General features: G+C 37.0%; 1 protein-coding gene across 1 annotated transcript; it reads right to left on the bottom strand.

Annotated features, from left to right (window-relative positions):
- Positions 1-9,137: 9,137 nt before the first annotated feature.
- LOC136266500 (uncharacterized) lies at positions 9,138-18,031 on the bottom strand. The gene is made up of 4 exons (XM_066061519.1): positions 17,669-18,031; positions 17,589-17,621; positions 12,245-12,498; positions 9,138-9,366 (listed from the first exon to the last, which is right to left on the bottom strand). The coding sequence occupies exons 1-4, from the start codon at positions 17,823-17,825 to the stop codon at positions 9,277-9,279; spliced, it is 534 nt and encodes a 177-aa protein (XP_065917591.1). The 5' UTR covers positions 17,826-18,031; the 3' UTR covers positions 9,138-9,276.
- Positions 18,032-22,645: the final 4,614 nt, after the last annotated feature.

Genomic DNA, 22,645 nt, shown 5'->3' on the forward strand with positions numbered 1-22,645 from the left:
TATTACACACTCACATACACACACACAAACACACACACACTAGGTATTTTTAAAGCACTGGCTTATTATTTCAGTTCCTGTTCTGGGACCATAATCTTAAGAAATACAGTTTGGTTCTGGTTCTGAACATGATCAGAAAACTAGGATGTACACTATACACCGTACAGTCATTGTATAATCAGAACTGTGAGTTTGGAACATTAGTTTTGTTCTTCCAATTTTCAGTCTGAAGTAGTTAGAAGTATAATTAACATCCTGAAGCTTATGCTGATAACTACTGACACTCTATCAGTCTCATTAAATATTTCTTTATCAACATAGTGGGGTTATCCAGGGGCGGATCTAGGATTTTTGAAAGTGGGGGTTAAGCCAGACAGGGACATAGGTGACTATTGCCAGACATTAGATGATACCAAGCCTTCTCACAGGTCTCTAGTGGGATAGTACTTAAATATATAAGGAGTAATTTAATGCAGAGACCAAGTGATAAGATTCATCTAGTATTCATAGCTATTTGAAATAAAGCTACATTAGTGTGCGAAACCTAGGGGGGTCTGGGGGCATGCTCCCCCTCAGGAAATATTTGAAAATTAGACTCTAAAGGTGAATATGAGAGTGTTTCAGTTGAAAATAATGTTATTTTATATCATTTACTTTTCCATTGTATCAAGACTAATTGCAATATATGCATGCACTGAGTATCATGCATAATAATCTTCATTGTAACTACCAAGCATTTAGCTATAGCTATATTATACCATTGTTACCTAATGGATCATCTCCTTTATAGCTAAGTAGCAGTAGTGTTGAACATAATGACACATTAAACATCACAATTAGTATGGCTTAGTGACACCCTTTTGTTAGCCTTAAGCACCAAAAAAGTGTAAAAGCAAAAGAGGGCAGATAGTTAGCTAGTAGCTATTAGTCCACTATAGTAATCAAGGTGCATGCAGCTATACTTGCATTTGCGATGATGAGCTTTCTGAATTAATTTGCTGTTGTGGTAGTCAACTTATTTCTAGATCTGCCAGGTTATGAAGACTGATCTAGCTAGCTACAAATTCCAGCACCACAATCCACAGCATGGGGTCATATCAGAAGGTAACTGATACAGATTTAACATTCGTAGACAAAAGTGGGTGAATATGCTATTGCTTAGCTGCCTTATCAGACGTTAATTACCAAGACTACACTGAGTTTTGCTAAATGGCTGAGTTGGTAGCTATATACTGACTGTAAACCAGATAAACCAACTAATACTTTGAATCAAACCACACTTTGATTAAGAATCACCTCTTACAGCCATAGTGGAAAACACTGGATAAAACAAAACCCACAATTAAAACTTTTGTAACTATAAAGATACAACCCACAATTGAAACGTTTTCCTGAAGAACTCTTAAGGAAAAAAGAAGCTATACTCTCCTGGACAGAGTTGAACGATAGGTATAGTTACATAGACATTATTTGTGTTGACAGTGATGTATAGTTCCTGGAATAAGCTTAAGTCAGCTTTTGATATACATAGAAGATTTAGGATTTTGTTGGCCAAGTACTAACTTAAAAAGGAAGGGGAGGGGGCTACAGCCCCCTTAGTCCCCTTCCTAAATCTGCCCTTGTTATCTCATCTAATGAGAGGACCATAGTGAAGATCCCTAAAGACAAGGCAGTGGCGTTCACAAGCCTGATTAAAGCAACTGCTATTGGTTAGAGTAAAGAGTAAATTGGCAGTTGCTTGCTGAAATGTTTACCATTTTACCAGCTTCTAGTTTGCATTCTGATCAGTACATTTAGTACACTATATCCAATAAGAGGTACTACTGTCTGCCTGATGCATTCAGTCAAGCATAGCAGAAAACTGGGTAGAGCTACAGCCCTACCTCTTTCACGAAAATGTTTCAAATTCACTTAAGAAGAAACCTTTGGCACATTGGTAAGCATACAATGTGTGCGCTATTGCGTTGCCTTTTATCCTTCTGTACCAGTGAAGGTTCTTCATTGATAGTAGGGCTTCCATCAATGCCACAATGGGCATGGCAGCATTATAGTATTACATAACGTGCAGACGTGTGCACCTGTGGACAGGTGTTGTAGACATTGCAGTGCTGAGTGAGCCTTCCAATATCATCGGAGACAAGTGTTTTGTATTTTTAGGTAAGTAACTTAGCTAACTACTTGTGTTTCTGATCATTTGCTGTGACTGTACCAAGGCCAGCGGGGGTGGATCCAGAGTTTGGAAAGGGGGGTGCACTTTCCTGAAAAGTTGAAGAGCAAAAAAAAGGTCACAGCAATAATAGCTGTCCTTTACCAAATGTATGCATATAAAGATCCTTATTCAGATCCTTATTCATAGCTTCATAGTTAAGCTATGTCATACACTGCCTCATAAATACTGTGGCTGCTTTATTAGAGTGATTGACTGCTCTATTAGAGTATCTTGATCTTGTATGCAATTATTTTTTAAAGGGATGGGGGAGGGGGGGTGTACATCCGCCACCGGCCCAACACTGTTCACTACATGCAGGCATGCCGGGATCCAGACCCCCAAAAGGGGAAGCTTAAAATGGTAGACTCCCCAGCAATGTTTCACTATTAGATCTTACCATTTAGGCCTTCAGTTAGAAATGCAATTGAAGTTAACAGTTGCTTTCGCCTAGAAGATAAGGACGATAATTATTTTTAGAGGCGTTTATCACAGAACGTTAGCAGTTTCAAGTGATAATTGAAGCATTATTGCTGTAAGCAAAGGTAGAAGTAAGTGTTTTGTCATATAAAATCTTGTAATAAGTGTTCTTTGACTGATAAACTGATTTTAGTTTTATTGAGAAGAAAAATTTGTCAGCCGAGCAATTAGACTTAGTCAGGCGTCTGCCAAATGGGGGTTCCAACCCTTTGAGTCCCCCAGATCTGCCCCTGCACTAGCTGCTTCTCTTGTTCACTTCATCATTATCCAGACTGGTACCATGCTTTCCTTCATGACTTTCTTTGTGTTTCTTCACATGATGTGTCAAGCAAACCACATATAAAAAAATAATTATGTGGTGTGTTTTATATTTAGCTAATCGGCAAAGATTTGCTGACTACTTACATATACCCATATATTATAGTGCTGTCATATTGTGACTGGTTTTGTGAAAAGGGGTCTTCCTATGTACACATCCAATTTACCAACTTTAATGATTCATAGCTTCAGACAGATTGGGAAACTAATGACATCAATCTGGTCAATAGTTAGCACCAACATTGCTAAATAGATTTAAAAAATTTGTTCTATATTCAGCTCCTATTATATGGATAAGTGTTTTCAAAAATCCAGTTAGATTAATTTGCACTACTATACAGTGTGTTTAGTGGTCATCAACTTGCAGAAAAAGTTCACAAACAAGTATAAGAAAAAATTAGGAATTTTAAACTAGAGTAGGGACAACATACAGTAGTACCACGATAAAAAGTACTGAAACAAGCTGGATTGGCCAGAGTAGTATGTAATGTCCAATTGCTGTAAAATAATAAGAAGCAAATATCCCTACTGTGTGTTTCAATCTCCACAGCACAGTTGTAGGGATATTTGCTTCTTATTGTTTTACAGCAATTAGACATTACATAGACATTACATATACTACTCCAATCCAGCTTGTTTCATATCATGGTACTATGTTGTCCCTACTCTAGTTTAAAATTCCTAATTTTTTCTTATACTTGTTTAATTGTCTTTCCAGTGTTCCCCAAATATAGCAGTCAGTATACCTGAAATAGCTGATAATTTGATCGTTCATGAAGGGTGCAAGTTTGTATTGTTAATGAATTCAATGAAGACTAAGTATACTTATGCACGTTAATGTCAATAATAATGGTGGTCTAAAGGAACCACAATAGCGGGTATTTCTATCGTTTCTTTATCTATTTACTTAGATATCACCAAAACTTTTGATTCAGTTTCTCACTCACATTTTCTTCACAAACTCTCTACATTTAACATTGGCGGTGAGCTTTGGGCACAGTTTCTGGCATATCAGTGTAACAAACAGATCTTAATTTGTATCAATCAATGGTTGTAATTCCCATCTTCTTCCTGTAGTACCTCAAGGTAGCACTCTTGGACCACTGTTATTCATTATTTACATGAATGACATTCCCTGTGCAGTTGCTCACAGTAAAATTTTTTTTGTTTGCGGATGGCACAAATGCTTTAGACACATTAAAGTACCTAGTGATATGCAGCTTCTACAACACGATCGAAATTGCTTGTCAAGTTGGAGCACAACATCCCTTCTATCATTTCATTCCTCTAAAAGTACTCATCTTTCATTTAAATGTAAATTTACAACTTATTATAGCATCAATGGCAATCCTATTAACTCCTCCCATTCACACAAAGACCTGGGTGTTTTGATCAGTGATAATCTTAATTGGAATGTACATCATGACTACATACTAAAGAAAGCTTATAAAACTTTGGGTCTTGTTTGAAGAACTTTTAGTAAAACCATTGTTCCATCAGTTACAGTCAAACTATATATCAACACAACTTATGTATTGTGCACCTGTATGGCAACCTTACCTTTTGAAGGACATCTCTAAAATTGAACAGCTTCAACGTAGGGTAACCAAATACATTTTACATGACTTCACCTCAGATTACAAAACATGGCAAATAAATCTAAATTTATTTCTCTTAATGTATATCCACTCAAAAACAGCCAAGCTGTAAAAAAAGAGTGCGGCCCTCAAAAGCCTGGGTGAAAAAAGTTGTGAAATCAAAGGTGACGGCCAAGAAATGGCTGCAATGATGTTAATACTAATAAATTTTAACAATGCACACAGCCATTATTAATTTTTTTTAGCATTAACATCATTGCACCTTTGATTTCACAACTTTTTTTCACTCAGGAGTTTGAGGGCCGCACTCTTTTTTTACAGCTTGGCTGTTTTTGAGTGGATTTCACTTCTTTTTGTATTTTCAAAAACCGAATCCTGCACCTTTTTACTGGGATATGATTTCCAGGCTGTTGTATCACAAGTTTTGCTAGCATATAGCACTTATTATGATGATTATGATGATGATGATTGGCGCGAGTCGGTCATATTAGTCTGCTTGCAGACCACCTGGGGGCGAAACTAAGTTAATACTACAAATATACCACTGATCGATACGAAAATGGCTCTGATTTAATGAAATAGCTACTAGATTGAACCTCAAACCGAGCCTCAAACTGTTGCAACAATAGTATGGCGCTATAATGTTCTAATAGAGCGCACGTTTTTGCTTTCACTGAAATCATCTAATAGAACACACATAGAATGTTCTAGAACAATCTAGATTTTCTATTGGTAGATCAGTTTTACTTATTAAGCTAGAATTTTCATTTATAAGCAGGGCTGGAGGAGGGAAAATTGAGTTATTATTATTATTATTATTATCAAGTCTACCAGTTGGGCACTGGAGGGTTTGCATAGGAGTTGGTCAGGCCATTGACTATAATGTTGAAATTGTTACCAATGAGAGAGGAGCTGTTGCACAGTGTGCGAAGTGCGAAGTGCAAACCATGAGCATTCTAGGGGGTCTGGGGGCATTCCCCCATAGGAAATTTTTGATAATTAGACACTCAGATATGCAATTCTAGCGACATTTCACTGCTAGCTAGCTATATAAATATGCTCAAGCCTATCTGTTGTTCTTCAGACTTTCTATACTATGTATAATTGTAGACCTGACATACAGGGGACACAGCATGAAACTTGCTGTATGGTTCATTTAGTTACAGCTGGCAATTAGAAGTTCAAGGGGGGTCTGGGGGTGCAACCCCCAGGAACTGCAGACTTTTTGCAATTTAAAGGCTTGAAAATGCCTTAAAATTTAAAATTGATGCTAAATTTTAAAGTAAAACTAGCTATCAACTTGCAACTTTCCCCGCAAATTTCACAGGGAACTCATGCAGCATGGCCCCCTTTAGCTAGGATATAATTACTATACAGTGAATTCACATTTGTCAGCCGGTGCATCATCCGTGTTATCTGTCTTCTCCTTTTGCTGCCATATACTTCAATAGCATCCACTTCATTACAGTTACTTCAACCACTAAAATTTGCTGGTATTGGTCAATTATACACATACTTGTCTCCGCACATTAAATATTTCCATGGCAGACATGCATTCTATGGAAGCATTGCAGCAGTTTGTGAACTAGTCATTGTAATAGGCCTGCCGTTAATATTACTACTGGAGCCATTTGTTAATAGAAAGATCAACTCCAATCATTGCTAGATCAGTTCCAAAGTCCTTACAAGAACAAAGTATCGTTGGTTTGCTGCCTATTACTTAATATGTCATCAAGCAATAGTTCTCACTGTCTATACAAGTAATGACAGTTACAACACTTCCCTACTCTATGTGAACATTTTCATTGTCACAATTCATCTCTGGATTCAACCATACAAAACTCCATTCCTCAATGCTATGGACAGTTTGTTTTTATTGTTTATGGTACTACTAGTAGTTGCTCCATTACTACCAAGTGCAGTCACTGCAGCAACGTTGGTTTTCATTGTGTTTCCTCTTGCATTTGTTTGCTTTAATGGCATTGTGAAGATGGTTTCCTAGTGCCTCCATAAAAGGAAATTGCATCATCAATATGTTGCAATTAATAAACATGAAATTGATGATGACGATGATGGGAATATTGTTAACAGAAGGTATGGTGTAGCTATAGCAAGTTCTTAATTGAATTTGATTTGTTGCAGGAACATGGAACCAGTTGAGAGATTTGCATCATCAGAAAATCAAAGTTACAGCACATTTCAGGAATCACTTCTAGAGTACTCGTCAATGAATAATTAAATTTCAAGGAGTTGGATGTACATTAGTATAGGAATGGTATGTGTGACATAACAACATTACTGTAGGGAGTATTTGAGTTAAGTTAATGAGCGGACAACCTATTAGATTAAGATTGTGACTATTATCATATAATGCATACAGTTAGTACATGTCTATATATATATATATATTATGGATTCTTGTGTCGTACATCACTGCTGTATACTTTGCATGTGTCTTCACAGATATATACTGGTTGTTCAAAAATTATGTAATGGTAAGAATAAATGGTATCATCATACGTAGATAAAAACTATACTTGCTATACATTTTGCATGTATAACATTTCAGGTAATCTCTATACTATACTGCAAGTAAAAATAGTTGAACTATCATTATTTAAAAATGCAGAACTAATTTATCATTCCCTATACATCACATAAACCGCAAGAGTGTAGGTTGCAATATGAAGCCGTCTGACTTGTTGCAATCCCATAATATACATTTACAATGTACCCCCACCCTTGTGGCATGTTTGAGCTACTGGTAATATATTAAACATCCAGCTATATACGCATAACAAGGTATCAGTGTAAAAAATACTGTCAAGTATCAAAAACAAAGACAATATTAACAACATAATGACATGCCAAACTACTAAAGTGGGGATGTATATTATACAAATGTATATAGTTAACAATCAGTGTATATATATTTTTTACATGCATGGTGACGATCTGCTGCTAATAACCACTCCTCTTACTCCTCACAAAGTAGGTAGTAGTGGCTACAGTGATGATGACAATCAACATGACACCACTCGTGGCAGCAGGCATGCTAACATATTTATTGTCTCTGTTTCCTCCACTGTTTCCTTTGCTAACAACAGAAGGTGGGTATGCAACATTTCAGGGGCTACAACTATGGTGGATCTGCAGTAATTCGAATGTGCCAGAGGATAGGTCGATCAATTGTTTCCCTGTAAATTTTGAAATGGTGGCACTCTCATGATCACAGAGCAGGCATGCGGTGGAATTTTTGCTGCAGTCTGAACCATATAGCTAGTATACAAAAACATAATAATTACAAATTCTACATAATCTGGGAGGGCGTCCCATAGTCTGATGATGGAGGGTAAGGGTGTGTAATAAGAGTTCAATTCTTCATGCTATGCAGCTAAATATATTTCATGCTGTGACCATATTAGGTCCTGATGACTGGATCTACAGTATGTAAAATGCACCACAAATATCCATCCAACACTCAAACACACCTCTGCCATCTGGTCGCCTAGCTTACCTATGTACGTAGGTAGTGATGTTATCACATCTAGTTAAGCTACAATGTTGCTAAGCCCAGCTAGGTTTGTGTACAGCCTCAGTCTGTCGTGATGGTGTTACAAAATGTGTCCAGGCAGCCTAAAAGCTCTTGGACTACAGGATTACAGATTATGCAGATGCTGAAGACTAAGCCCAACATCAGGAAAAGGGACTTTAACTATTTTACTTCTCAAGAAGTTAAGATAATGATTACTATAAGATACTCTAATAAACCATTCAGTTAACTCTAATAAAACAATCAGGTTCATGTAAGTTAATGAGCTGCCTGTCCACATTGGTTTAGGTTAACTTTCTGGTTTGAAACATAAAACAAAACAATAAGTGGCCTAATCATGTGTATGCGTATATTCAAATTGCTCTACAAGGTAAGGTAGTGTATGCTTTAATTGTCAAATTCATTGCACCTCCTCCCACTTCATTACATGGAAGGAAAGAGCTATTATTGTTGTGCATACTAATTAATTGTTTATGACATCTAGTCTTCTTTTTTCTATACCTAGCTATGTAAGTAAGTTTGTTTATCACTTGTATACAATCATTAAACATTGAGATGATGAAATAATGGTGAAACTCATAATAATGATGACCAGATTTAGGTGTTGAGATATAGCAATGCGTGTGGGGGTTCTAGCTGAAACTATTAACAATAAGTGGCCTTAGGTAATTAACTACTAGATAATCCATATAGGGATTTTTCCCATCATATGGGATTAAGTATACTTCTATGGTATCAAGTAATTATAAATTACCTGGAAAATTTGTGGAGCGCAATAATATTAATAAGTGCATATAATTTATATATACACTGACTAACTGACACTAAGTATGCAAGGAACCATGCCAAATTCAGTGTAAGGTAATGAGAAACTACCCTGTAGCACATATTGCTGTCAGACCTTCAGTGCTGGTCACTGTAAAGTACTAATAATAATAATAATAATAATAATTTTAGACCAGCAGACAGAACTGTCCTTTGGAATTTATTTACTTGAGGTATAAAACTGTTACATATTTATAAGTATGAAGTCATTTGAATATAAACTTTACAAAATTTAAAATATAAATAGTGTATGATTAAAAGTTTCTATACATTTAGCAAATTAAGATACAGTCAGCTTAGCTGTTAAGCGGATGTTCCTTTCCATGTCCTGCCCACATGCCGTTAAGCAGATTTCCCTTTCCATGTCCTGCCCACACGCGTTGTTCCTAAGTATAACAAAAAAGATAAGAAACAAAGGAATGCTGATTTAACATTAGGTTTCATGTTTCATGTGACCAAACTACATATTATCTCATCATAAAAATTACAAGACAGATAGCTTGAAACTTGAATAGCTATTTGTGTAGTTTATATATCTTTTTATGTTTAATAAAGCATATAATATGATAGATGGGTACTTGAATACTTTATGGGCATAGTCATTATTTGTCATGCATGACATCGTTTCACTTAATTCCATGCATTCTATTATATGTCTAGGCCTAAAGCAATAAAATTAACTCTTGACCCTCCTCAATAGCTTGATGGTACACTCAAGTGGTTTCAAAGTGACCCACCATGCCTGAAAAGTTTGCATATATTAGATTTTTAGTATAAGTGAAAGTATGCACAAGATGGTCATGCATAATGATGACACACATTAGGAAATTTAATACAGTGGTAGGTATCCAGCAGACCAGCAACGAGTCACTGTGATGAACAGAATGGTGCTGATAACGGTCTGCACCATACTGCCAATATAGATTTCTTGTACGAATTAAAGCCCATTGAAGCCTTAAAATGTATGGCAGTCTATGGGGGACAGGCCCTTTATACAAGTTCAAGCTTCTGAACTAAGCAGCACATTCCAGTTGCAATATACTGGTACATGGTTATATAATATTATACAGAACTCGGTAGCTAACATGAAAGTTATCATGATATTATACCACCACTTGCAATTGATGAGGCTGAAACTAGATGGCAATAAATTATATACAGTGGTGCTATAGAGACAGATTTTTAGGTACTGCTAATCTCAGAGATTAATATTCACAGTTGTTTTTGGTTGTTTGCTACACCACCTTATTAAGGAATGAAAGTGAAAGAAGAAATCAAACACAGCATTTCCGTTCTTCCATTATCCAACTAAAGAAGTCTAGGAGGAAGTAGCAGACAAGTGAATAAATGGTTCAGAACATACGTGTAGTGGGCATGGAAACTTGGGACCCACCATGCCACCTAGGGTTAAAAGTATCTTTTAGTGTTGGTCGGTGACTGCCTATATTTTTCTAGAGCTATAATACAGTCATGGTTACTTCAATGGTGAGATCCATAATGTCACTGCATCATAGTAGCTAAACTCCAAATGTTTGTTCTATTGATGGTAACTTGAACGATTAAAAATGACATGCCACAATTTGGATGGGGTTGGTTGAATGTGTGGTATCACACTGGAGTTTCTGAACATCTATGCAGTTCCCACGAAGATGGCATATCATATATAACACGTACATGATCCATTATATAATCCTTCTCGATAACAACAAAGCATATAACTTTTCAGCATGAGGAGATATGGTGTGATATAGAACTATATCAAGGTATATATCTTGTATTATAAGTCATATACCTTGGCAAACTGATGGTGTACTACTGTCAGAGTCAATTTTCCCCTCACCTTGCCCGGCCCTCTTCCAACTAAATCTCTACCAAACTTGCCGACATCCCTTTACAGCCCACACCAAAGACCCTTTTAGAAACACTGCAAATTCTATCTCTTAAGATAATTTTGTAGACTAAAATTTTGTCTCATGTCTTTACACTTCTATTCAGGCTTATTACTTATTAAAGGTGATAATACAGTGGGTGTTGTAAATATTGAGACATAATTATTGTCATTTCTTCTCCTTGCTCCAGAAAAAGACTTGTATAACTCACCAGAGTAAATAGATATCACAGACAAAAGTGAGTCCAAAACACCCAATGGTGTTTCAGAAACTGGAGACAAGAAAGTCCAAGTGTTAGGAAATGATAAAGTACTGTTGTTAACGTGGAAACGTTATGTGCTGGCCAAGTGATTTTGCCAACTTTGCCTTGCCTAATCTGTAAAATCATGAGTAGACAAGCATGTACCAATTTAGAAAAAAAAGACAAGAAAGCAGCAAGTAAACGCCAACACTAGAGGGCATAGTAAGAAGACTACGTATACGAACCAGTCATTTTGTAGCTAGGAGAGAGACACCTGCAAAACTGCTACAACTGCTGCTGAATCTGCCTCACCTATTAATACTGGAGCCATGTCCACTGCTAGGAAGAAATAGAACATCCAAAGGAACAAATATTTACTATAATAGAATGTACACTTTAATAGAATAAACATCAGCAACGAAATACTCTTACTGACCAACCTCTGAGGGATGTACTTCCACTAAACTGATTTTAAAAAAGAAATTGCACATCAACAGTACAAAATCTAATTGAACTGTCATGATAACTGAGGTGCTTGCAAGTAATTAAAATTTGAATAGCTGTTTGTAAAAACATCTGGTAATTCCCAGTAGCTTGAAGAGGCTTATTGGCTTGTAACCAACATGAAACATTTGTGACACTAGTTAAAAATGATCAATATCTTTTGTCTGTAGTTGCAGATAATCAGAGTTGTAGATCAGGTGTGTCGTCAATTACTGTTTTGTAAGTGGGCGTTACATAAAATGACCGTCTATTCAGTCACCAGCACAAAAATGCACAATTATTATATTATACTAGTGCCTTTGTTCACTGGCATTCCTATCTCCGGTTAGTACATGTTTGTAGACCTTGTAGATTTTGCTAATAAATGATTAATAATTCATTCATTGTTTATGAAGTAATCTTGACTGCATTCTTATTCTTGGTGCTTGGTTGTATAATTAATTCAGGAATCACAAAAGAATTATAGCTAGCCTGTAAGGTTCCTGATCCTAAGATACAGAATTAGTATGAACACATGTTATAACAAAGGGTCAAATACTTGCATCTGCTTACTACCTAGATTTGTATCAAGAAAATAGTTATGTTGTGGTACCAAGCTTATTGCTAAATCTGTGTATAGACTTAACGTACCATTTCACTTGGAGCAGAAGCGCTGTAGGTGGATGCTTGATTTTCTGAATTACCAGACTGAAAGCAAATGCCCTTCCTGCTTTGGGTGAAGTCTTCCACAGTGTTGGAATCTTCCACAGGATTGGACACATTCTTTTGTCCATCTGCTTCTTTGGATGCACTTCTCAAAGCTCTAAATTTCTTTTGTTCACGATAGTAGATAGTGACTCCACCCCACACTCCTGCTATGAAGCATAATCCAAGAGCACCAAACCCTGTATATTATAAATAAACAACACCAAATCATATACCTACATATATGTATAAATGCTGGGTATCCACCTAGTCTCATTGCTTCTTCATGTACCTATGCTTTTAAAGACAAAAATTATAAAGTGTTCTTCAAAACTGATTTTTCTGGTAAGGCAATGGTATTAAGCAAATAATCAAATTTACTAACTCTGCCAATTGTTAATAGGTAACTGAATGATACATGTACAAGGTAATAATGATTTAAAGCCAACTAAGCTAGTAATTCATGGTAAAGTTTTAAAGAAATTGACCAAGAAATTTACCTTTCAAGCTTGTCAAAATGCATAGTGAACATAATATTATATAACTTATAGTTATCAGCCTGCCACGCTGAGGAGAGAACTATAGTGCCACTAGGCATAAATTTCCTTTTTTTAAGTGCAAGTGTACTATATATAACACTAAAAAATAGATTACTAATCAACAATGGAATAAAATATTTAATGCACTACTTTCTGAAAAAAATTGGCTCGATTAGATACAAATTAATATGATTGCTATGTATTAGCCAATCAGAATGCAGTATATTTTCATGCTTGTTTATATGCATTTATCAAAATCTATAATGTTTATGCTTACAATGCTACCTCTAGTGGCTTAGTGTTTATATCACTTAAAATGCATACATTAATTCCTGTGGTTTTCAATGAATATCAATATTGCTGGCACAGTTCTACAGAAATCAATGTCTATTGTCCTAAATAATGCTTTAGAACTTTAAGTTTTCTGAGTAAGGCAAGGAGCATACTGTTCTGTGAGCATGATGGTATTATGTTGAAAGGACAACATAAACCAAGCACATTTTTTACCAATTTCAAGTTCATACAAGTATAGAGAAGCCCTGGTGAGGTTTTTGGATAATATCTCTCTATAGCTTTATTGTACTATTCTTTGACTATTTTCAGGTGTATTTGTAAAGACACGTGTGTGGGTACAAAGGAGGAGTAGCATTTTGCAATAATGGCCTGATTTTTTGGAATTTCCTTGTATCAATTAAACAATGGATCACAAATCCAATATCTCTCTATAGAATTATTCTATAAGGTATAAGGAAGCAATATATTGCAGCCACTATGTACTGTGTGGAAAAAGAAACAAAACTTAAAATTTACCATAGGTTTTCAGTGTATGTAGTTGCTAGGCAACAGTTAGATAATTTAATTAACTCAACTATTCCAAAAGATAGGTAGGATTACCAAATACCAGCTTGTGTAGTTTCAAAGCAATGGCACTTTCCACTGAAGAGGAATGAAATCATTTATTATAAAAAAGCAAGATGGAAATCCATGGGTGGTGGCATACAATCATTTTCATGGTTCAGTGTTGAACAGAAGCCTATTTGCTAGGTTATAAGCTAGTGGTCAAAGCGTTATAAATAATCCTTTAAAATTACTTGGCTCTGCCTCTTCTCACGAATCGACTTATGCGGCCATGCAATACTTATCAGTTCTTACATTTTAAGATATAAGACAAAGGATAGGTACGGCTCGTGCTCACTATTGAATTAAGCTACCCGCTCCTCTAAATAACATCATGAACCGCCAAACTTTTTGAATTTTAATCTTAAAATTCACAACTAATCTACATAAAATTTTAAACCTTTCAGCTTCAAACCTAGTATTCAATATTTGTTCTATCTTTGTCCTAGCTTCTGATTATATTCTTGACTATTGTTTAGTTTATCATGTTTTCTTATACAAATTCTCTGTTCCAGCCTTAAAGCTGCTTTTCATTGTTTGCATGCATAAGGAAGGGACAAGCCAGGCCCCCCCTTGGGAAAGGTGATCACAAAGTGCTTCACCAGTATTTCAAACTGGCACGAATTTAATTGCAGATCACAACTTTATTTACATTTCACCCATCCCAAAGAAAAGCTAGTGGAAGTGACATTTTCTTCACAGACAAGCATGATGCTAGCACACACAGGAGTAAGTGAAAATGGGATGGGAAGTGAGAACAACAGCATATGTTTGATAAGGGTCATCGTGTGTATTGATATTATGTATGACTTCTGTCAGGCATTTTCTGTTGGTTGTTTCTGCTTTCTATTCCCATTTTCCTAGAATTATACCTATCCCCACACAGTGCGACTCATGTTATTTTATTCTTTTTTGAAACCATCCATGAAGGAATTGTTAAAAATGCACACAATGATGCATGTGGTGTACACTGTAACTGACTTGCACTATGCACACACACACACACACACACACACACACACACACACACACACACACACACACACACACACACACACACACACACACACACACACACACACACACACACACACACACACACACACACAACACACACGCACACACACGCACACACACTATTGTACACATGATCTATATGTGCATGTGATTTGCACTATTATTATAATCATCTAATACTGACACTACTATTCACATAAGGGTAGATAATCCTAGTCTCACATGGCCAGACCACTTTTTTCTCTTTGTCATTGGGTAGGGAGAAAAAGGTCTGGTCCAGTTTGAATCCCACAATCGTCCTGATACATCAGATGGTTACGTCACAAGTATGTAGTATTTATGGCCCCATGCACTTAAAATCCACTATATTATAATAAAACTACTGTCGTACAACAATAACCAAAGACTCTGCGTAGTTGTGTATCAATAAAAGACCTATAACTGATAGTCGAACCAGACCCTTTTTTCTCCCTACCCAATGACAAAGAGAAAAAAGCAATCTGGCCACCGAGACTATAGACAATCCTATCAGCATACAAACATCATCCACAATAATTATACCAAAGTCTCTGAGGCACTACATAGAAACCATGCATTGGTAGATAGCAAGTTCTGGTCACTGCTGTGTGGGTAGACCGAGTTTGGTACCCACAAATAGTTTTAATTTTAACATGGTAATAAACAAGACTAAATAGTCCACGCAACTTTGGGCATAGTACGAAAAGGAAATAGTTTATCAAATTCATGCATAGCAAAGAATAAGCTGATATCAATGCTATCATTAATCTGAGCCCTGTGAACTACGTAGATGCCAAAGTGCAATTGATATGGCTTACAAGAAGGATACAACAGATCTAGAGATACTGTGAAGAATGCTTTAGAGCCTTGATCCAACTAACACTGCAACATCGTTGGAGATGAGCAAGAAGTAGATGCTGCATTATGAACTGTGACTGTGGTCAAGATAAATTTTGACTTGACTTTTGGCTGAAAATTTGTCTTGACCACTGACCCGGTTCCATTTATTTTCGCTATATTACTTTTTATGCACTACTTACTTGTATAAATTATCTTTTGGCCATGGATTGACAAGTGCTTCATGCCTTTCAAGCCTAGCTGACACTGAACTCACCATAATTATATTTCTAGTGTCAAACTCGAAACTGGTGGCATGCAACACAAACCTTTGGTCACAATTGAACAAAATATTAATCACCAATAAAAGTAAAAGGAAAATTAGGTATTTTAATTTCAAATGGGGATAATAGAAAAACAAGTTGCTACTTCTAAAAACCCCAGGCACATATGCAGTTAGTACTATTTCTTTCTAGCCAAATTTAACAATTAATTAACCATATGCCATTACTTATCAATTATCAAGTTAGCCAATTATAATTTTGTGACTGGATTTTGGAAAATCAGTCTTAATGTCACAACTCAAACATTTATGATCAAAATGAGGCATTCTAAACTATACCAATCAGCTTTACAATGATTAGAATCATTAGTCAGTACCTTGAATTACAACAAATTCTTGTACAGGCCGGGTGCACAAGTGCTTTAATGGTGACATAGCAATTTCTATGTAGCCATATATTAAGACTGATTTTCCAAAATCCGGTCACAATTATTTTGTAAATATTATAATTTAGCATAATATTTACTTTGTAATTCATAAAACTACATTGCCATGCACTACTCAAGGGTGGATTGGAGGGGGGGGGGGCTTGCATTAGACTGAAGCACCCCCTCCAAAATTATACTATGTGCTGGCTAGAAATATAGTATACAGGTGCAGTTGCATACATGGGCAATGAAAACATGGAAAGAGCGAGCTAATCAATAAATACTTTAGGTTTAAGGAAGAAAATCCATCCCTCCTGGAGGAGACTGAGTGTGGCCCCGACTAAACATTGGGTGACCTGCAGTTCGAATCCTGGGGTTGTGGGATTTTTTTTCCTTACTTTGGCCCCTTTTCTGTTACACCTTTTCAGCTATAAGCCACTAAGTCTAAGTCTTTGCAATTAGGTTAGGTAATCCTAAGGCTGCAGCACATGTTGCTGTCAGACCTTCAGTGCTGGTCACTGTAAAGCGCTAATAACAATAACAATAACAATAATCACTTCTATAATCAATAAGCAAAGGGATAAAACTGTGTTTAAAAGTGGCTCAGTAAGCATTGTTTAATAGAGCAGTCAATTACTCTGATAGAACACCCATCAATAAAATTCTTTTAACTATATAAAGAAAAAGACCAACTCCTATAGAGCCTTTGAACTTTAACTTTGAACTCAAGCCATATACATGCATAATTTATATGCTGTGCCCTTTATATATATGAAAGCTATATAGTTAGTAGTTTATGCATGCATGTAAGTTATAGCTTGCCCCCAGCATGCTCCTCATGCTGAGTGTGCAGCTTCTCACATTACACTATAGTTGTGTTGTATCAACCAGTCGCAACCAGTTGCCACATTTGTAGCCCTAACTATATAGTAGATGCCCCTAGCTTAGCACCCCCCTTAGATCCGTATTAAGGAGGAACGGCCTGCATGCAACAAAGTGACAAAAAAACAACAACAACAATTTAACAACAAAAAAACTGACGCAAACTGAACGATGACTGACGTTCGTGTCGGACGAATAAACTTAGTATTTACTTACTTACCAATTATGACAGTTATTATACTTACCAATTATGACAGTTATTATACTTACCAATTATGACAGTTATTATACTTACCAATTATGACAGTTATTACTTACCAATTATGACAGTTATTACTTACCAATTATGACAGTTATATTACTTACCAATTATGACAGTTATTACTTACCAATTATGAGTCCTACGGTAAGTCGGTAGCTACCTGCCAAATGCCACAGTGACAGATCACCCAATCCTTGAACTACTTACCCTTAGCAATACCACTCTCCAAGCCTCGCTCTATGTAGAAGCTGCCGTTCTCCAAACTAGTGCTCACATTTTCGGAACCTTTTACAACAGCCACACTCAAGTTTTCGGATCCTTTCACCAGGCCCTTTTCACCGATTTTTCCTAGGAAATTTCCCATCTCCAACCTTTAGGCTTGATAGCTATATATACCAATGACTTATGTTACCTCACAGCTACCTACTATAGCTGACACATATAGTATGTGGTAACCTAAAACTATATAGAAAGCGAACATAGCTAGCTGGCATGCATATGCATGGCATCGGCGCCAGCCGGACTATAGCCGTGCTGGCCACCATTTCAACTAACTATATTCAATGAACGATTGATCATATAGCTAAATCATAGTATAGCTAAATGATACAGTATATATAGCTAAATGACACAGTTTATAGTTACGTATAAAGTGGAACTCCCAAATATGGGGTAAACAGGATGACATGCCGAATAGTGATGTAAGACTATATATATAGCTATTTGCTGACATAGCCGACGCCCCCGTACATTGAGTGAATTCGAGCTGAATTAAAAATCATCTGTGATCTTTTTGATGACTGCATGCATGCATATTCAATTTGGGTGCATGCGCCATGAGTTATATAGGGCATCCATATATAGGGGCTGCATGGGAAGGCAAATAATGTGGCAACTGGTTGATAGTGTGAGAATCCAGGGGCGGATAACAGTACTCAGTAGTGGGGGGGGGGGGGAAGCCATGCGGGGTGGCTGCATGTAAGTTACAAAGTGTCATTTAAAATCATTAACTGTATCGGCTTATATAGTGCCGCAAGGCACACTAGTATAGGGTCCGCAAACCGAAAATCATCTTCTACAAATCAATCTCCCTACCATTGTGGGATGTTTATTGTACTATCTCATTGCTTGATCCACCATGAAACTGGAGGCACGATTGTTGTCTTTACAGAAATATTGTTTTCAGTATCTCGCAAGATGCAAAATTTATTTTTAAAATTTCGTGCTCCACACAAAGGACCGGATGAAACTTGCTACTTAGCCAAATCGTATCCAGAGTTGTTGTAGTTAAAAAGTACGCACAGAAATAAGTAAATGATTTGCTGGGTGCCCGGCACAGGGTTGCTTTCTTTGTAAAAACATGCAGATAAAGAGATGCGAAGTTTCGAATTCAAACTGCCCTACCACCCAGGGCAAGAGAAGCCAACTCTTCCTCATAGTATTTTGATACGGTTGGGTGCATAGTCTGTCTATGCTGTTAGTTTGGAAAAGATCTGAGACTTCTCACCATCTGGGTGATGAGCGTCAAAATTTTCTGCAACATCAAAGAATTGTGTCACGCTTTCTAGCCATTTCCAGCGCTTCTGCAGCCACAACAATCATCAATTATAAACTAAAATTATGGCAAAAGATGTCCCTGAACGTTTGGTAGCAGCAGTTGTCAATTATTGTTTCATCCACGGCTTCCACTCCTCGCTCTAAGCTATGCATCAAGGGAGGCAGCAAAATCGTCCAAATTTGACTTCACCTCTCACGCTCCACAGCAACTTCAAATCTTCACTAGATCACCCTACATCACCATTATGCTACAAAACATCCAAAAGCAAACCGAAAAAAGCACAAAATCTTTCATTTTTGATTCGAGCTGGGTGGAGCTCCTGGTGAGCTGCTGGTATACTGCATCATATGAAATCACAGAAACACCAACTATACTACCGCCAAACGTTTTGATCCATCATTTATCATCATTCTAAACAAAATTAAGTGACCAGTGTGGCATCAGAAGTACTGGAAAATACTTTGGTACCATTGAGAGAATCCCTTGAAATGACGTACGGAAATTTTGACGTTCTTCACCCAGATGGTGAGAAGTCTCAGATCCTTTCCAGACTAACAGCATAGACAGACTATACATCCAACCTTATCACATCACTATGAGGAAGGGTTGGCTTTTCTTGTCTTGGCTGGTAGGGCAGTTTGAATTTGAAAATTTGTGTTTCGTTTTCTGCTTTTTGAGAGAAAGCAACTCTGTGCCGGGAACCCAGTAAATCATTTGCTTATTACTGTGCGTACTTTTTAACTACATTAACTCTAGATAATATCTAGCTAAGCAGCAAGTTCTATCCTGTCCTTTGTGTGGAGCACGAAATTTTAAAAATAATTTTTGCATCTCACGAAATACTACAGTCGATATTTCTGTGAAGACAACTATCGTGCCTCCGGTTTCATGGTGAATCTAGCAATGGGATACCACAATGAACATCCCACAGTGGTAGGGGGATCGATTTGTAAAAGTTGATTTTTCGGATTGCGGACCCTAACACTAGCATGCAAAGCATACCGTATAATGGGTAATTTTCAAATGGCATTATAAAATTTCGAAAACTGCCAACTGTTTTCGAAATTAAAACTTTCGAAAATAGCTAGCTCGGGGACTAGTTACAAAATTAAAGCTGAGGAGCTCAGTGGGCATAAGCCATTTTTGCAATTAGTTATCTATAGTTCTGCTACACAAATAATAACATAATACAACCACATCAGTGATCCCTTTTAGCTACCAGCGTACAAAGCTAATACGAGTATAGCTACCATGCTTGAGAAAAAGCAATCTGGCCACGCAAGGCTACCAGTACCACCATACGGTATACGCTGCAATCAGTATAGCCTTTTTTATGTTTCTCTGCCCATGGTATGTTGACTATAGTTCTTAGCTAGTAGGCAGCAGATTACGGCTGTGGCGGCGAGTGGACGAGATCATAATAATTTCCACATGAAAAGCTCCTCTCCATGGGTCCAGATCGTCTCACCTACACATGATGTGCCCAAACCCATCGCACAGAAAGCATCGTGATGGAAGAGCTCCACTTAGTAGCAATAGCGAACAACGCTTGGAGCAACGTGATGCAGTCCATCTCAATTTAGGAAGGCGGCGCGCCACACATCGTAAAATATTTATTCGAAATGTTTGCAAGTTGATATTTTTCGGAAAATTTAGCCATTCGAAAAATACCCATTATACGGTATCAATAGTCTATATACTAGGGGGTCTGGGGCATACATGCTCCCACTGGAAAATTTGAGAATCTGAGAGCATTTTCAGTGGTACATGTGTACTTGAATAGGATATTCCTATAACATTATGGCAATGACTAGCTAAATATCATTAAGATACTGTACAAGATACACCAGTAATTGAAGGCATTTCAGATCGACTCATGCTCTTGATTATATAAAGACATATTGAATTAATTGTATAGCAGCCTTACGCTAAATGTTCTATTAGATTATAGTTAGGTGACTGCTCTATTAGAGTATATCGATCTTGTGCACTCCCAGCTGCAGTACTCCATTCTTGCATAACCTTTAGCACAAATCCCAGTAAATTAAGGCAAAGTAAGTTGGGTAATGACTATACAATAGTTGCTTTACTTTGGCAACTGGGAATTGAGGGGGCACTGCCCCTCCACTGTTGAAAGTGTGTGTGTGTGTGTGTGTGTGGGGGGGGGGGGGGGGGGGGGGGGGGCAGCTGCCCCCCTATTTCTCCGCCCCTGTGAGAAGCACACACAGCATGAGAAGCATGCATACAGGGGGCCTAGGGACATGCCCTCACAGGAAAACTTGGCAAATTTAGCTTTCTGAGGTATTGAATAAGCATTAATTGTGAGAACTATATAGCTAAGTGATGGAGTTTAAAGTTGTCGAAGTTCAAGGCGTGATGAGTTGGTCTTTGTTGTTTATCGGTTTAAAGAATTTTGATGATGGATGTTTCATTAGACTATAGTTCACTGTTCCACTAGAGTATTTTGATATTTGGCAGCTTATTTAGCAGTTTTTCTCCTAATTTCATCTCCTCTTGTTGATTCAAAAAGAAAAAAATTAGCTCTTCTCATTTTTGCCATGCTTTCATTACCCATGTGTGCTTTAGATGCATGCAATTAACTGCACCTGTACTGTACCATCTACTATATTTCTATAGCTACAAAATTTTGGAGGGTGCGGTGTGTGCTTCAGCCTCTCATGCACCCCCGCCCTAGGATATTCTTTTATCTTTAAATTCAGTAATTACAAAATTGGTAAATCCGTGCATAAATTTTAAGATTTCCATAATGTTGTATATCTGTTATTATTACCTAATCCAAAACAGCCAAGCTGCAAGTGGCACCAAATTCACTGAATTGCTGTTATTAAATTTTTTACCATTAACCTACCATCCCAGCCATTTCTTGGCCGCCACCTTGGATTTCACATCTTTTTTCACCATAGCCTTTTTGAGGACCGCACACTTTTTTTACAGCTTGGCTGTTTTGGATTAGATTTCACTTCTTTTTGTATTTGTATACCCCAAAACCGGCCTTTTTTAACCTATCTTTTTTCTTTACCACAGGAAGAAGAAAAGATGAAGCAGATGTTGAATACTTTAAATATTTCTGGATTTATCAGTAAATGTACAAATTATATATATAATACATATATTTATTACAGAACCCTATGCATGGTGGTTTCTTTGTAATGTAAAACTCTACAAGGTGACTTCTTCTAGCTGATCTCTCTACAGGGTGAATTGTTTGCAGCAGAACTATCTACAAGGTAACTCTTCTTCTAGCTGATCTCTCTACAGGGTGATTTGTTTGTAGCTGAACTATCTACAAGGTAACTTCTTCTAGCTGATCTCTCTACAGGGTGATTTGTTTGTAGCTGAATTCTGTACAGGTGATTTGTTTGCAGCTGAGTTCTTTACAGAATGATTTCTTTGTAGCTGAACTCTCTACAAGGTAACTTCTTCTAGCTGATCTTTCTACAGGGCGATTTGTTTGTAGCTGAATTTTTTACAGGGTAACTTGTTTGCAGCTGAACTCTCTACATGGTGGTTTCTTTGTAGCTGAAATCTCTACAAGGCAAATTCTTCTAGCTGATCTTTCTACAGGGTGATTTGTTTGTAGCTGAATTTTCTACAGGGTGACTTGT

The sequence above is a fragment of the Dysidea avara genome, chromosome 9 (genome assembly GCF_963678975.1).
Source record: "Dysidea avara chromosome 9, odDysAvar1.4, whole genome shotgun sequence".
NCBI lineage: Eukaryota > Metazoa > Porifera > Demospongiae > Dictyoceratida > Dysideidae > Dysidea > Dysidea avara.